The 15340-nt window shown below is 36.5% G+C and overlaps 3 protein-coding genes across 5 annotated transcripts; 2 read left to right on the top strand and 1 right to left on the bottom strand.

Moving 5' to 3' along the window:
* The first annotated feature begins 617 nt into the window (after positions 1 to 617).
* On the top strand, positions 618 to 4613 carry LOC110861409. 3 transcript variants are annotated; one of them, XM_022110517.2, is made up of 7 exons: positions 618 to 1284; positions 1348 to 2761; positions 2840 to 2924; positions 2999 to 3062; positions 3117 to 3205; positions 3498 to 3681; positions 4152 to 4613. In XM_022110517.2, the coding sequence occupies exons 4-7, from the start codon at positions 3003 to 3005 to the stop codon at positions 4416 to 4418; spliced, it is 600 nt and encodes a 199-aa protein (XP_021966209.1). In that variant the 5' UTR covers positions 618 to 1284; positions 1348 to 2761; positions 2840 to 2924; positions 2999 to 3002; the 3' UTR covers positions 4419 to 4613. The 3 variants fall into 3 exon arrangements, with proteins under 3 accessions (XP_021966209.1, XP_021966207.1, XP_021966208.1); XM_022110515.2 differs by having other exon boundaries at positions 619 to 1284; positions 2840 to 3062; XM_022110516.2 differs by having other exon boundaries at positions 619 to 1284; positions 1348 to 2937.
* A 5136-nt stretch (positions 4614 to 9749) lies between these two features.
* LOC110861372 lies at positions 9750 to 10163 on the top strand. Its single transcript, XM_022110477.1, has one exon. It carries the CDS (start codon positions 9750 to 9752, stop codon positions 10161 to 10163), a length of 414 nt encoding a protein of 137 aa, XP_021966169.1.
* Positions 10164 to 12346: 2183 nt separating this feature from the next.
* On the bottom strand, positions 12347 to 15092 carry LOC110861371 (UPF0676 protein C1494.01). Its single transcript, XM_022110476.2, has 4 exons — positions 14719 to 15092; positions 13067 to 13555; positions 12658 to 12759; positions 12347 to 12601 (listed from the first exon to the last, which is right to left on the bottom strand). Exons 1-4 carry the CDS (start codon positions 14881 to 14883, stop codon positions 12407 to 12409), a joined length of 951 nt encoding a protein of 316 aa, XP_021966168.1. The 5' UTR covers positions 14884 to 15092; the 3' UTR covers positions 12347 to 12406.
* Positions 15093 to 15340: the final 248 nt, after the last annotated feature.

Raw genomic sequence — 15340 nt, 5'->3', positions numbered from 1 at the left:
TTATCGAAAATGCAAAAATACGGGTTCACTTATTTTTGGGGGTGAACAAATTGACATTAGTCCCATCAAGATCGGAGGTGATCACTTCACGGCAGCGCATTGTGAGTTACTTAATTTTCATATATGCTATCTTCTCAGGAAAGTGAAGGAGGAGGAAAGCGAGGGTGGGAATCCCATCGTAAGGTCAATTTACCAGGACAGATTTGACAGTCTGCCCATTGACACTGGTTTTTCCTAATTTAACATTTATGCACTTTTACTACCTTAAATTAGTTAGCATGATGTTTTATTACATTAATCTTATCTTTTAATGTTCTTCAGAGCAATTACCTTTATCACGTATGTAACAAATCCAGGTGACGCAAGTTAATTCAGGTACACAGATTTTAGCAGTTATGAATGAAGTGGAAATATACTAAAAGTTATTATTGATTTACCACGACAGATTTAGGTATCAGTCTGCTTTGGCCTGTCACGAATATCTTGTTGGGATACATTTTAGTGGATTTGATTAATTGACGTCTGCCACACCAAACAGGTCGAGTGATGTAATTCCAGTCTGGAATTGCAAGGTTTTGCTTATCCTTAGTCGTTCAAACAGAGATGGGAGATGAGGCTGAATCTGGGTCGCTTTATATTAAACTTTGCATATTGCATTTTATCCAATTATAGGTTGGGTATTTCTCTTAATTCGTCACAAGTCGCAGCTGCTGACTTAACTCAACGAGTGCGGCATAAATCCAATTTATGGAGAAGTACACAAAGTTCAAGGTTTTAAAAATTTAGTGATTTTATGCATGTCAGTTAAGAACGTGTGTAGATACATAAACCTCGAGTACCATGAGTAAACTCCATTCCTCAATATTATTACATAAATTATTTCGCAAAAATGTGCATAGTTTTAAGTATTGCTAGCTGCAAGCTATGTATCATTGTATGCTAATCATAATATTCCTCCCAATAGGCAATTTTCGAAGGTACGTTTCTAGAATTTCCGTAACGCTCCGGATCTCTTGAGAATGGTCAAAATTTACGGAACAAATTTGTAAATTGTAGCAGGTAGTCTTCACTCTTTTCCATATGCATTCTAAATACAATTGGTGACCACTCTCAAGAGATAGGGAGCAGTACGGAAATTCTGAAAATGTAGCTGCACAAACTGCCTAATAAATGTATCATACTATATAATGCAATACTTATGAATGAATAAACGTTTTTCACCATGGTGTACGTTCTGCTCGTCGGTATTACTGGGATTCTGACGTACTTCAAAATTCTGGAAATGTAACTATTAAAATTTGGAGGTATGAAAGTCATAGTTCTAACTGTAATCATGTTTTTATTTAGACAAATCCAAAAGATTGAGAATGATTTTGATCGAAGCGACTGTTTCCGGATGTATAATTGTCTTCAACTGTTGGAGGAAACGTTCAACGCATTTCTAATGCGGAGGGTCGTCCCAGCTTTGATGATTTGCAGTCCTGGAATACAAGTAATCGCGCAATACGTTTGTATCAATCATAACATTTCGATGCCTGGATTTCTAATATTTCCACTGATGGGATTGGATGCGAGTATCGCAAACATTTTGATCTACACTTTAGCCTCCAAGGTTTGGAGTGGATCAGAAAAAATACGTCAGTCATTAAGAGACAACGTAATTCCTTTCCAAAAATCAAAATCGTTGAGAAAGAGACAGATTGCGTCCTTATCATTGCTCAAAATCAAATTCGGCTCCAACTACATTGATCGAGGGACAAGTTTAAATATACAGAACTTCTGCTTTAATCAAACCATGTCCTTGACTTTAATCAAGGCGAGAAAATCTACTGCATAAGACAAGGCGCATACATTATTAAATGTTGCGTGCCGCCTTGGTTGGACACTAGTTTAATAGTAAAGGTCAGGTTATATTTTATTTGTGCTATTTATTGTCTATTATGGAATTTGATCAAACTGATTTTGGTCTGCTTTTCGTTAATTAAGTCGGGAATTTAATATATCAATAAGAATTATGAAGGTAGTCATTGCTTCACAGTTTTCATAGATAATGTTAAAATAGCGCAGCTGTGGATTTAGATGTATGAAATGGAAATCTGTCATATTTAATTATACGTAAGGATGATGTATGACGTGAAATTTAGAAAAGGTGCATGCACATTAAAACTTAGCTCTTCATCCTACCAGATAGATACCCAAATATTTAAACTCTATTTGAACATTAATCTCATTCATTTACAAGAATAACTTTTTACACATATTTGCAACAGCTGCAAAAATTAGATACATTTTGAAATATATTCAAAATTTAGAAAATAGTAATAAATAGGTGTTTCTCTTAATAAAAGACACGTTCCGTATCTCTTGAGAATGGTGAAAATTTTCCAAACGCGAGTGGAAAATGCTTCAAAATTACCGTTTCCATGGTGCTAGTTTACCCTTATTTTTTGAAACTCAAATCATAACTATTTAAAAAAAGTTAAGGAAGGCTCTGTTATATATTATATAAGATTATAGTAATTATAACTTTATACGAATCTGGATTTTTGCGAGTTTATATTTTCTACCCAAATCTCAGTTGAAAGGTCAAGAGTGATGCCTGATCCTCTCCTCGTACAGATATTCGCATGAGACAGTCATTAAATTATTAACTTGAGACGACCTGAATTTTTCCAAGAATTCCTTAATCTGGACATTTCTGTGGTAATCGTGAGTAGTCAGCAACAAGTGTTGGTGAATTTATAAAAATATCGTCTTCCAAGTAAGTCGCTCGTTAAATTGGTACAGCTCATGCCATAAATATATTAATAATCGCCACTTTAATCATTTCATTACCCAGAAAAGGAACAAACTTCCATTCATTTAAGATTACTTGGAAATTGATGTTGCCTAAATTGGTCTGCATTAAAAGGGGGCGATTCGCAGTAAAATTTCGCAGTAAATAACTTCACAATAATTAAATTTCAATACGAAAAATCCTTCTCTTTTTACTCTGCAGTAAAATGAATTGGATCACAGTTTTCCTGTACGCTCTAATTTTGACAGCCACGTTCAACTTTGAGGTAAACAATAAACCAAGTTATGAATAAAAAATAAATTCCCAAAGTTAATTCCAGGGAGTGGATTCTGCCCCGGCTCGAGTGAGGAGGGCGACGGTAGATCAATTCATCAATGCTCACGTGATTCACCCCAATGATTACGACAGGTTTGCAATTTTTTCTACTTTTTCTTGACCTGATTAAGATTTTTGAAGTTGTCTTCCCATTCTTTCATGGCCTCCAATTTCCAAGACCCCAATTTTCCTCAGCCTCCAATTTCCCAGACCTCAATTTTCCTCACCTCCAAAAATTTTGTATTCCTAAAAAAAGTGGTAAATTAAAAATATTTTCCCATTTTTTCCTAAGATCATAGAATTTGGTAGAAAACTTGCGATTAACTACATTTTATTCAAAATGACATCCATGAATGCCGAAAATAATAATTATTCATAACGACAGGATTATGAATCCTTACCCTGGACTCTCTTCCAACACTTTGATGCAAAATTACTTTGTAGGGATGCATCGTAACGACGCGAGGAGGGCGGAAACTCGCGCAACCCGGCCGTACTCTTCCCGAGCCAGGAACACTTTCATTGTTTCGTCAGATGCGGCGGTGATGGATTCTGTCAGGAACGGACAGGTGGGGTGGTAGTAATTAATTTTTTGCAAATAGTACAATGTTACCACCGTACGTTGACGCTAGGTGACTCAACAGCCTTGGTGATAGATTATCATCAAATGGTAATAATTTATCGCCGTGTTGTGACAGACCATTCGGGCAGGGTTCCAAACATTTTTTTTGTGTCACAAATTCGGCATGTGTTTTTCGCGTTTTTTACTGTGGTTTATTACAAGGTACATAGGTTTTATGCATAGATGGAGTAAAAAACACAAAAAAAACCTTGATTCAGTGATAAGGTATTTCCAAATCATCAAAAATCTATTACCAAATCAATCAAAAATCTATTACCAACCGGCGATAAACGCGTTTACCAAGACTGTAGGGTTACATACGCTTAACGATCCCTCGATTTCTGTTAGTGTATCAAACTTATTATTTAGCGCTTATCTGCAAAAAATTTCCATGATACGTTTTCAAAATATTTCCAGGATGCTGGAAGAAACAGGATGGGACCATTGCGACAGACGGATCGAAACTTTAATTTGTTTGAGGCCTATCCCAACGGAGGCTTCACGACGCGTTATCAAGGAAATGTACCCTTCGTTACTGGCGTTAATGGGAATAATTACCCGGTGCATTTCGAACGTCCTGTACTTCCAAGTGATCGAAGTCCGGGGGCTCGTCCTGGTGGAGGTGGGGCAGGTACTCGAAGGCGTGGGACAAATCATAACGTCGGCGATCATGCCGCAAAGTAATTGTTCCTGCAATCCTGGGATCGATTTACACAAAAGTTTTCTTAATCTGAATCATTTTCTGGGACCTAATTTATAATGTTATACCAAATTACTTTACAAATTACAAATCACTGAATTTCGAGTCTAGAATTGCATATTATTAATTTAAATTACTTATATACAATAGTTCAAATTAATAAATACGATTAAAAATTACATCCAATTCTTCAAAGTAATTGAAAGTACAAATCACGTGGTTGAATTACAATATAAATTACTTCAATTACTTTATAACCCAATGTATGGACACTATTTTAATAATTTACTTAAATATGTATTTATTACATACACAGCCGCATAGCCAAGGGTTTTAGAGTCCAGGCCAAGAGTCGGTTAAAGACCGTCGAGAATGGTCGGCTTCTTATTTTTTTATATTTGAGACATCCACCCCTACACAAAGTTGTCCATCAGAGCCTACTCAGGTGACTTGGATCTATATTCCTCCTCAGAAATGTAATTTGTATTTAGATCCATCAAGCCTCCGGTGACCCCAGCAGCGTGCAGAATTTAGTGTTTCAAATTGTCCTCGGCTCGCCACAAACGGTGAAACATGACACATACACATTTCACAGCATGATAAAATCAACCCACCTACTTGAAGTTAGCGGTAACGGAAAAAGTTTCAAATCCTTAGTATTGGCCTGCTTTATTTTATTTGTCCATTCGCCTATCATCATTTTTGGTAATTTGTAGTTTTAGACATGCAAATTTCTCATCTAAAATAATCAATTAATCTCGATCAACGTCTACTAAATTTGATTTTGTAATCCTAAGAATAAGAATTTGTTGAAATAAATAGTCTCTAAAAAGTCTCACAACCCTAATGTCTTGCAAGGTTTTTATATTTTCAGCATCAGCCAAGCACCGACGTACATAACTTTTCCATAACATTTTCCCACAGTAGTGCATCCTCTTTTAAATTCAGGATTAACTTGTGTAATTTGCATATTATTACCTACAACATAGCTCGCCTGTTCGATAGGGAGCTATAAATTCCCAACTTTCTGAAACTTATTTTTAATCCTCATGTACAATATTCTCGTGGGAAGATCCTTAAATTCCGTGAATGTATTTTCATTCCCAGTGAATAATAAAATTTCAGGCTCAATTAGTCAGTATACATTATGGAAATAAATACCATCGTTTTTACAAACTGCGTTGCGTGCTAATCCACTTATTCATCAGAATATAAATACATATCGTTCTCGCCTCAAGAAGCAATTCATATTTCGTAAGTGTACCTATATGTGCTATTCCATATATCCATTGCTGATAAATAAACCTACAATTCGTATTAGATAAATATCAATATTTGAATACCAAATTCTAGCAATATCTATGTACACATTACAAAATAAATAGACTTCTGAACATAACCAAGCTTGCAATATCCCATTGCCTTCTTAAATTTACACAGTTATCCAAACAATTACAAATTTATATATTTACTATCTCAATCATTAAACCAGGGTAAGTTTATATCTGCTACATACTTCCCTCGTTCAAAGTAATCCCAAATTCTGCAACACCGAATGAAGTAAATCACATAATTTATTTATATCGTAAATACCTAGATTAAGATGGCAACATCAATATTCATACCACGCGTCAAGGTCTCGTCACCCCATAACCTTCATTTGAATTACTGCAAATCAGCTAGTCCCGCTAGCACAAAGTATCCTTAATGGTGAAAAATGATCTTAAATTCGATCACAAATCTGGTCAGGCTGCAACTCAAGTTCATATCTTTAGCTATCACCCCGCCAATTAGTTTAACCTCCGAAGTTCCCCCGTTTTTCTCATTTTCATCGATAAAATCAAATATCAATACCAAACTTAAGCTCTACGCCGTCTTTCTTTTTTTCAATGCTTTGTGGCAAATTAAAATATCTCCGCGAAATACCCCATTGACAACTTTAATATCTATAGCATTCTTCTCATTCGGACTGCTCCTCGCAACTCACATTACGGTAGAATCTGTCTTCCTTCACAATGAAGATGTCGTCACTCAGTTGAATCTAATACTCACTTATGAGTACAAACTAGTTAAAAAACGATACCTTATCTCGCAGGAAATGCGATCATATCAAAATATCTTGAAATGGATCGTAACCCTACTTGGAACAGCCACACCAATCATTGCTCTTATAGGAATTACTCTGATAAATATTATGGACTTGAAAAGACCGCCATTCATTGGTTCGATCCTTCCCGCGTTTCCAAGCCATACCTCGGAATGTTTGGCTATAACCATTGCCACTGGTTTCGTACATCTGGTAGCACTTTTTGCACAGGCTTGGATCATCTCCATGTTGGGCGCGACCGTAACACTGATGACGTTTCATGTCTTTGTGGCATCAGTTACAAGCTTGTGGGTGCATTTAAAGGAAATATCAAGGTGAGATATTTTCATGAACTTCCCACAATACCAAGTCTTCTTTTCAAAACCAGTCATGGGGTAATGTGAGATTTATTTACAAATGGTACTAGTTTTTTATGGTATGAATCTTGGAGGTTATATTGCTTTTAATTAAAGGGTCTAATTGTTATGTTTTACTCATTCATTTAATATGTAATTTCGTCTATACTAGAAATTTCATATTAATTTATAATCCATCACCATTAGGAAGGACCGAGGTTCTATTCGTAAATCAGTCAGCCGTACCAAGCTCATGTATTTCAAGCAATTGAAAATCATTCTGGCTCAAATTAACCATACCGTCAGCCGATCCTTCCTCCCCTCAGTCTTTATCGTCTTCTGCTTCACCAACATTCTGTCCACATTCATCTACGTGTCGCATGCCCGGACTGGCGACTTATTTAACAATTTTGGTCACCTCGTCTTCCTCCCAATCAGTCTGGAAACGAATGCTGGAATCATTTGTCTGGAAACGTTGCCAGGTCTCGTTAACCATAATTCGGTCAAATTTCTCGGCGCTTTGTCAACAAGTAAGGATTCCAAGCTTGGCGCCTCGTTTAAAAAAGATGTCACAGCTTTTAGTCGAATGAAAATCAGATTCGGCAGTAATTTCGTCGATATTCTAACTCCGCTCGTTATGATAAGTCTGTGCATCAAGTGGACGGTCAAGTTACTTCTGATATCTAATTAGTGGAAATAGTTCATTTCCATGATGTCACTGGCGTAGGAAGGTTGAAGGCGGGTAACTTCGAGTCATTTAAAATTGGACACTTGATCATATGTAACATTATTAGCTCGCCCTGCGTAGCAAGAGAGCTATTGAATTCCTTCTGTCCGTCTGTCCGTCCGTCTGTCTGTCCGTCCGTCTGTCTGTCTGTTCACGAGTTTTTTGCATCAATTGATGCTAATTAATTTGCCCCATGTGCAAGTTTTAGCAAATTAGTAGCACCACTGATATCGAACAATCCGTGACTCAAAATGGTGCCAAACAATCGAGAGAGTCTAGGCAATACGCACCAAACGTGCATAAGAACCTAAAGAAATAACTAGAATTTTTACTTCGAATTTGTCAGGATTTTATGTCAAAATTCTGGATTTATTTTTCTCGTTTATTTTCCACCGTTGGTGAAAAATTATGCCACAATTGTGTATATCTTTTGTCCGCCTATTCTGCATCATCAATGCAAAATTATGCCAAAATTGCGTATCTATTTTATCTGCCAATTCTGCACCATTGGTGCAAAATTATGCCAAAAACATGCACTTATTAGCTCGCCCTGCGGAGCATGGGAGCTATTGAATTCCTCTTGTCCGTCCGTCTGTCTGTCTGTTAACGATTCTTTTGCATCAATTGATGTTAATTAAAGCGAGTTATTGGCATTCGTGACCGACTTAATAGCACAAATGATATCGAACAATCCGTGACTCAAAATGGTGCCAAACAATTGAGATAATAGATGCAAAACGGACCAAATGCGTAGAAAAGCCGGAAAAAATAACTATACTTTTACTTTCAAGTTTGTGAAGATTTAATGCAAAAATTATGGTTACTTTTCCCTGTTTATTTTCCACCATTGGTGCAAAATTACATCAAAATTATGCCTCTTACGAATATTCTGCACCATTGGTATGAAGAGCTCGTATTAATTGTAAAGTGCTAGACACAACACCAACTGGGTTTCGGTTCTCTATAAGCCCAAGACAGGTCGCCACTGCCCTTCATCAGGTAAACAGGTCAGGTTACGACCCAGTTAATGAAATTTATATTCATTTTATTTCAGTTTTTATTAGCCCGAGCCAGGGCTTATTTACCCGTTATGTCTGTCTGTGTGTCTGTCTGTCTGTCCGAAAACACGATAACTCACTTTAAACTCAACCGATCGACTTGAAATTTTTACCACATCTATATCGACCCAAATGAAGTATCGAGTTCGAAGATGAGCCAAATCGGTCCAGTGGTTGACCTGTGGGGGTTACTTGAATACACCCTATGAGGTTATCCTGCACCAAATTTCAAACATTTAAATTTGGCTTTGTTTTGCGCTGAAAAATATGGTGGCCCTAGTGGCAACCATGTGCTTCATTACTCGAAATTTTAATGCAAAAATGAAATATTTGAGGATTCATACTGGTATTGCCTCACGTCCGACCTATTGTATCTGACGTCAGGATAACTCTTCAAACTTTTGGGTATTGCATATGTGTTAATATCAGGTGCTTCATAACGCGACACTTTTGAGCGGGTTGATTTAGCACCAAATTTAAAGCGCATTATATTTTTGGTTGGATTTCATGGTTGTAATGTGGTTTAGTAGATAACACGTCTGTCTGGAAAAATCTTTATTATTTTGCATATTGCATACTGCGCACCCTTGGCTCGGGCTAAGCAAAGCTGTGTACGGAGGTTGTTATTATTATTTGTGTTCATTCATTGATAAAACTTTTTCTGTGCATCCGATATATAAATTACACTATGTTTGACTGAAGATTATGCCAAAGTTATGTCCCATTAAATATTAGAGGGCGAGCTACTTCTGCCGTTACAACGGTTTATTATAATTATGGTTATTATTTGGATTGTTTAATTAAAATGTTTATTCGACTATTAACTAGTGCTGACCATATCATGCTGATCTCTTATTAATTTGGATGGTAACACATGTTTGTGTACGTATTTGCAAATAATTTTTAATAATCTAGTTCTAATTTTAATTGCTTCGAGAATAATTTATGGTGTCATGGATTGAAAACGATATCTATTTACACTGGACTTAAAGTTGACTTGACACGACTTGGGATTTTGAGTTTTTCACGAAATTGTCACTTAATCTCACAGAATAATCAAGATTGGCAAAACTGATTTCCACATCCTCATGTTTGCCGATGATATCGTTATCGTGGCCAACTCTGCTGAAGATCTCCAGGCGAAAATAAGCATTGCTGCAGAATTCTTCGAAGACCGAGGCCTGCAGGTTAACATCTCAAAAACAAAGGTTGTGATATTCGCCAAAAGAAAATCAAAGTTTTCACCCTCATTCAAATGGAATCAGGATCATGTAGAAATTGTGGACTCATACACCTACTTGGGAGTGACTATGCATAGGAATGGGATCTTCAACCTTGCCCACAAAGAATTCAAAGATAAAGCTACTACTGCCGTTGTAAAAGTTCCACAAATAACAAGAAAATCTGGCGTCCCTCCCTTGTCAAATTGTTCAAACTCAAATTCACGTGTAACACCATTGCGCGAGCTACAGTCTTGTATGGTGCTTCGATCTGGGCCTTAAAGTTTGTAGATGATCTCGACAAAATTCAAATTCGTTTCTTGAAGAGACTCCTCCGACTCCCTCCTTCGACCCCGGACTACTTCGTGAGATTGGATACCGGCGCAAGGGATACTAAAGGGTGTTAATAAAGTCCGATCCCATGCATTTTTTGGAGCGTGGTTGTTACAAATTCAGCTGGAACTTTTGAACCAGTGAAGTTATTTATTTCAAATTTTTACCATGGGAGGAACAACTAAACGTGTAAGTCATGAGCATCTTAGCGTTGAGATACAAACATTGCATCAGCAGGGGCTTAAACCTACAGAAATTGTGCAAAAATTGGGCTGCAGCCGCAGAACTGTTTGGAAATGGAAGAATAAAAATTTTGTCCACGACAAAAAGCGACCAGGGCGACCCAGAAAGGTGTCACCTACCACAAAAAGAATGATTAAAAACAGACTTTGCAAGAAAACCGGTAGTTCATTACGTAATTGAGCAAGGGAGTTAAATGACTCAAAACGCTATAAAGAGAAGAAGAAGCAAATTAACTGTGTGACCGTGCAAAAATTTGTGAAAACTACGAAGTGGGGTCACACAGCTTACAAACTAACCAAAAAAACCTCTCATGTCAGAAAAATATATCGATGACCGTCTGAAATTTGAAGAACTCCTTCAGAAAAGTGCCCATTTGAGTGAAAAAAGACTTGGTGAAGAATTGCGCAGTCACATCCTTTGGACTGACGAATCTATTATTGAACTATATCCAAAATTGAACCAACAAAATGTTCGTTACAGGACAGAAAACAAATCGGATGTACCATCAAGAGCGATCCCAAAATTCGGGCTTAAAGTTATGGTAGCGGGTGGATTTTGTGCACGTTGCGTGACCCCTCTACATATCATACCAAAAGGCAAATCAGTCAATGCAAAGCATTATATGGAAAAAATATTACCTATCTATTTCGATAGCATGGGGAACAAGGAAATATTTCCGAATGAAAGAAAAATAGTTTTCATGCAGGATGGTGCTATAGCCCATACAGCAAAAGCGAGTTTGAGTCTCATCAAGACGCAAGTTTCAACGGTCTGGAGCAAGGGGGTGTGGGCCGCTAACGGCCCAGATTTGAATCCCCTGAAGAACCAGTGGTCCATACTTAAGGAAAATGTATACAAAGAGCCACAACCCCGGACGAGGGAAGAGCTAGTAAAAAAAAGTTCAAGATGTATGGAATTCGATTTCCAGAGGCACATTGGAAAAATTAGCACAGAGCCTTAAACAAAGAGTTGAGGGCATGGTTAAAGTAAATGGTAACAAGACCAAATACTAAGGTAAATATGTCGAACATTTTTTGTAAGTATCACGGGTAGTTTTTTTTTATACTAGCCTTCACTTTTTTACAGGAAAAATGGGATCGGACTTTATTAACACCCTGTAGAGTACAACATCTTACTGACACACTTGGTTTTTGGGAAAGGGTCTTCGAAAAGCATGAAGATTCACCCGTAAGACAATGTATGAATTTACAAATGACCTGGACACGAATCAACTCGCCTCCAATGCAACGGAAACACTGCTGGGGAGAGGAATTCTTGAACCTCTTAAAATTAGCCAAGTGCGAAAAAATCCCCTCAGTGCTAACATCGCTTGTAACAATGCGATCAACGCTTCTCGTCAACTACGAACTGCATCTTAAAAACCAAGACGTGTCAAGGATGCAAAAATCTAGTTTCATCCCAATCTACCAATTAATCAAGCCCAAAGTTGAAACAGAAGAATACTTCAACATAAATCACCCAATGCAAAAATGCAGCCTGATGACCCAATTGGGACTCAACAAATTCAGTATCAAGATTGGTCAGGCCTACATCCCACTTGAGTCAACATGTCCCTTATGTGGTGATAATACATCCGTTGAATATCTTATTTTTACCTGTAGCGGTTTGAAATGTGAACGAAAATCTTTAATTTACCCATTAATTCCGAACTGTAATCTAAACGATTCCACTGATGTACAACTGTATGTTACTCTTTTCTCCGAAAAATGTTCCGACAAATTAATCAATAACTTATTTCTATTCTGGCATAAAGTCGCGAAATATTTTGATCCATGTTCTGACCCATAAGTATTTTTTACTTCTTTTAATTTCTATTTTATGCTTACAAATTACGTGTAAATAATCAATAATGTGCAAAGGCTGTTGGCTATGATGCAATAAATCAATTATTATTAATCTCACAGAATAAAATAGTTTTAAATGAAGCCTTAATTATTTAGTTTAATTTGCTTCTCCCTCATTTTTAAGATCCAATAATCCCCCGCAGTAATCGCAGGATATGATCCCCATCCAGGTGCGATAGGAATTAAAGGCTCCACCTTTGCGTGGACGTCTGGGTGAAGAAAGTACGGAATCGATTGCCGATTACCACAAATATTTTCATAGTATTTTACTCGATGCACCTGGATTTGAAATTAAATTATATTATTGTTTTCCTGCCCCATATTTAAAACCGTACAGTTGCTGGGTACCGTCCCCCACTCCAACGCTCCAGGATGTCTCCAACGTGTAAGAAAATTGTTCCACTTTTGGGACTCACATTGATCCAATTTCCATCAAACTAGGAATATTTTTTTATATATTTAAATCAGTAAATATTGAGGGTATTCAACAGTTCTTCGTAACGTTAGCAACTCCGTACAAAAATAAAGTTGATAAAATTCGCAAGAGTTTTCCTTGGTAAATAATTTAGCTAACTTGCGCATCTCTAGGGCTAGTTTTTCCTAAGCAAAGACAGTTTGCAAAAGTAAGTTAGTTCACTTAACTATATCGAAAACTTAGCAAAATCCTAAAAATTATGTTGCCATGCTAACTTGCGAATAAGTAATGAATACCGTCAATTTATGTAATTTGAGTGGTTTACCTACCTCTCCTTTCACCTGTATGCCAGGAGCTGACGTAGTAATTAGCGTGATGGACGTGAAATCCGTGTGTTCATCCATGATAAGAGTTTCCGGCTCTTGTTCCACATCATCCGGGTTCAATTTCCCGTAAAAAAGGGAACTGATATGTGCCCTAGTTTCGACATCTGGGTCCTGAAACAACGCCCCTCTGTGCGCATTGAGGAGTGAATCCTTCTCCAAGTCCAACGCGGTTTCGATTCGATTAAATAAAAATCCTGCCACTGTGTTTAAATGGCTCCTGTACTGCGAGAATGCATGCTGAATTAATTCTGGCGTCTTATTTTTTACGATCTCAGTCTGAAACATGAAATCATATCGTTCCCGGACCTGCTGTCGGGATGAGACGTAATATCCGCCATAGTCGGCGAACTTCTTGCCAGATTTCTGATACAGATTTTTCTCACTGGCAGGGAGGTGGAAAAAGTGGCTGGATTTTTCGAAAACGTTTTGAAACTATAAAATAATAATTTTTTGATATAACTTCGCATTTTTTCTTGCTATTTACAATTAACCTCATCGCCCTTTATATATTGCCGAGAGACAAACAATTGGTCCCCAAATATAATTGGAGGCAGAAGTTCTCCATGGCGAAATTTCGTGTTCAACACAAACCGTCCCCACAAAAAACCACGCCCCAAACACCACTCAGCCCCACATTAATTTATGTTGTTCTCAAAATAATTTTTGACATCGTTTTTGTTTCGAGGTCAAGATTCTAATTTTGGACTAAAAATTATGGAATTATGGAATTTTGAGTGAAAATTTTGTCGAAATCAAAATTTTGACCCAAAATTCCAAAATTTTGATTTCGACAAAATTTTCACTCAAAATTCCATAATTCCATAATTTTTAGTCCAAAATTAAAATCTTGATTTCTTAAAATTTTGAAATTTTGAGTCAAGATTTTGAAATTTTTAATTAAAATTTTGTCGAACTCAAAATTTTGAAATTTTGAGTCAAGATTTTGCCGAAAGCAAAATTTTGAAATTTTGAGTCAAAATTTAGTAGTTTATTGGTCCGACTTTTATAACTTTGTAGTTCAAATTGAGAGGCCAAAATTTTGTGATTTTAAAGTTTTTAAAACTTTTTTCTAAATTTTTATAATATGGAAACCAAAATTTTTAATATAGAACCTCAAATCTTGAAATTTGTCAAAATTTACATACAAATCAAAATTTTGTAATTTAGAAGTAAACATTTTGTAGTATAGACGCCAATTTTTTCAGGAGCCTGTAATTTTTTGTCAAAACTTTAATGAAAATTTTATGGCCAAAATTTCATTTAATGTCTGAAATCAAAATTTGAAATCAAAAGCATGAAGTATGTATTTACAATTGAAATATAGTCCGCCTGATAGCGATTAAAAAATATTGTGCATTACTTGAAATCATGTAATATGTCCTGAAAGGAATATTTTCAAAATACATGATATCAAGTATTTGGTATCCAATGGTACGTTTTCGTACTACTTGAAATCATGTAATTGGTAGTCAAGTGACCGAATTTGTATTACATGAAATCAAGTATTTGGTAGTCAACGGTTTGACATGCCATTACTTGATATCATGTAAAAAAGGGCGATGAGGTTAAATGTATGTTTTCTAAATAATTCTTACAATTTCATCCGGAACACCATGATTGGCTAAATAAGCACAGCCATGAGATACCAGACCGGCGTCCAACGCTTGGGAAATGCTTCTCAAAATATCTTCATCAGTTGGTGGAGTTATAGAATCACAGAACTTTAAATCCACGACGGGAATTTCGCTAAAATTCTTCATTATTTTATTTCTTCTCGGAAATTCACAGAAGAATAAATGTGGACGGGCTTATTTTATGGCTGCGGTTGACTGGATATAGGTCTCGACTCGTGTAAATACTTTTATATTTAACGGACCGAAATTCTCACCCGGCTAAAGGAATGCAACGTTCCTATATAATCAAACATTTAATCTAATCAAGGGCGAGCAGTTAAAAATGAGTGAGTGAGCGAACGATGCATAGCTCAATTACAAATGTGCAAATTTATTGCACACTTTTCAGACTGGTGGAAATGAGTCAGCACCCACTTGAGGACGAGTATGCTACCATGGTTTATCTGCAGTATAACTTTTTAATCCAAACGTATAAATGAAGAATTGGTTTAGTTGGAAACGTTTGTATGAAAAGTGGTAATTTTAATGCATGTTCGTCACTACATAGATTGGTTGATAATAATTAATCAGCTTCGATAAGACA

Source organism: Folsomia candida, unplaced genomic scaffold, assembly GCF_002217175.1.
Source record: "Folsomia candida strain VU population unplaced genomic scaffold, ASM221717v1 Fcan01_Sc041, whole genome shotgun sequence".
Classification (NCBI taxonomy): Eukaryota; Metazoa; Arthropoda; class Collembola; order Entomobryomorpha; family Isotomidae; genus Folsomia; species Folsomia candida.
The sequence above is the reverse complement of the archived record's forward strand: the minus strand, read 5'-3'. Positions and strand labels throughout refer to the sequence as shown.

Excerpts from the sequence above, each read along its gene's own strand:
- LOC110861372 (XM_022110477.1), top strand. The coding sequence starts at position 9,750 with ATGTTTGCCGATGATATCGTTATCGTGGCCAACTCTGCTGAAGATCTC.
- LOC110861409 (XM_022110517.2), top strand. The coding sequence starts at position 3,003 with ATGAATTGGATCACAGTTTTCCTGTACGCTCTAATTTTGACAGCCACG. Across the intron at positions 3,063-3,116 it reads CAGCCACGTTCAACTTTGAG|GGAGTGGATTCTGCCCCGGC; the intron begins GTAAACAATAAA and ends AGTTAATTCCAG. Across the intron at positions 3,206-3,497 it reads CACCCCAATGATTACGACAG|GATTATGAATCCTTACCCTG; the intron begins GTTTGCAATTTT and ends TCATAACGACAG.
- LOC110861371 (XM_022110476.2), bottom strand. The coding sequence starts at position 14,883 with ATGAAGAATTTTAGCGAAATTCCCGTCGTGGATTTAAAGTTCTGTGAT. Across the intron at positions 12,760-13,066 it reads GCATACAGGTGAAAGGAGAG|TTTGATGGAAATTGGATCAA; the intron begins GTAGGTAAACCA and ends AAATATTCCTAG. Across the intron at positions 12,602-12,657 it reads GGGGACGGTACCCAGCAACT|GTGCATCGAGTAAAATACTA; the intron begins GTACGGTTTTAA and ends TTTCAAATCCAG.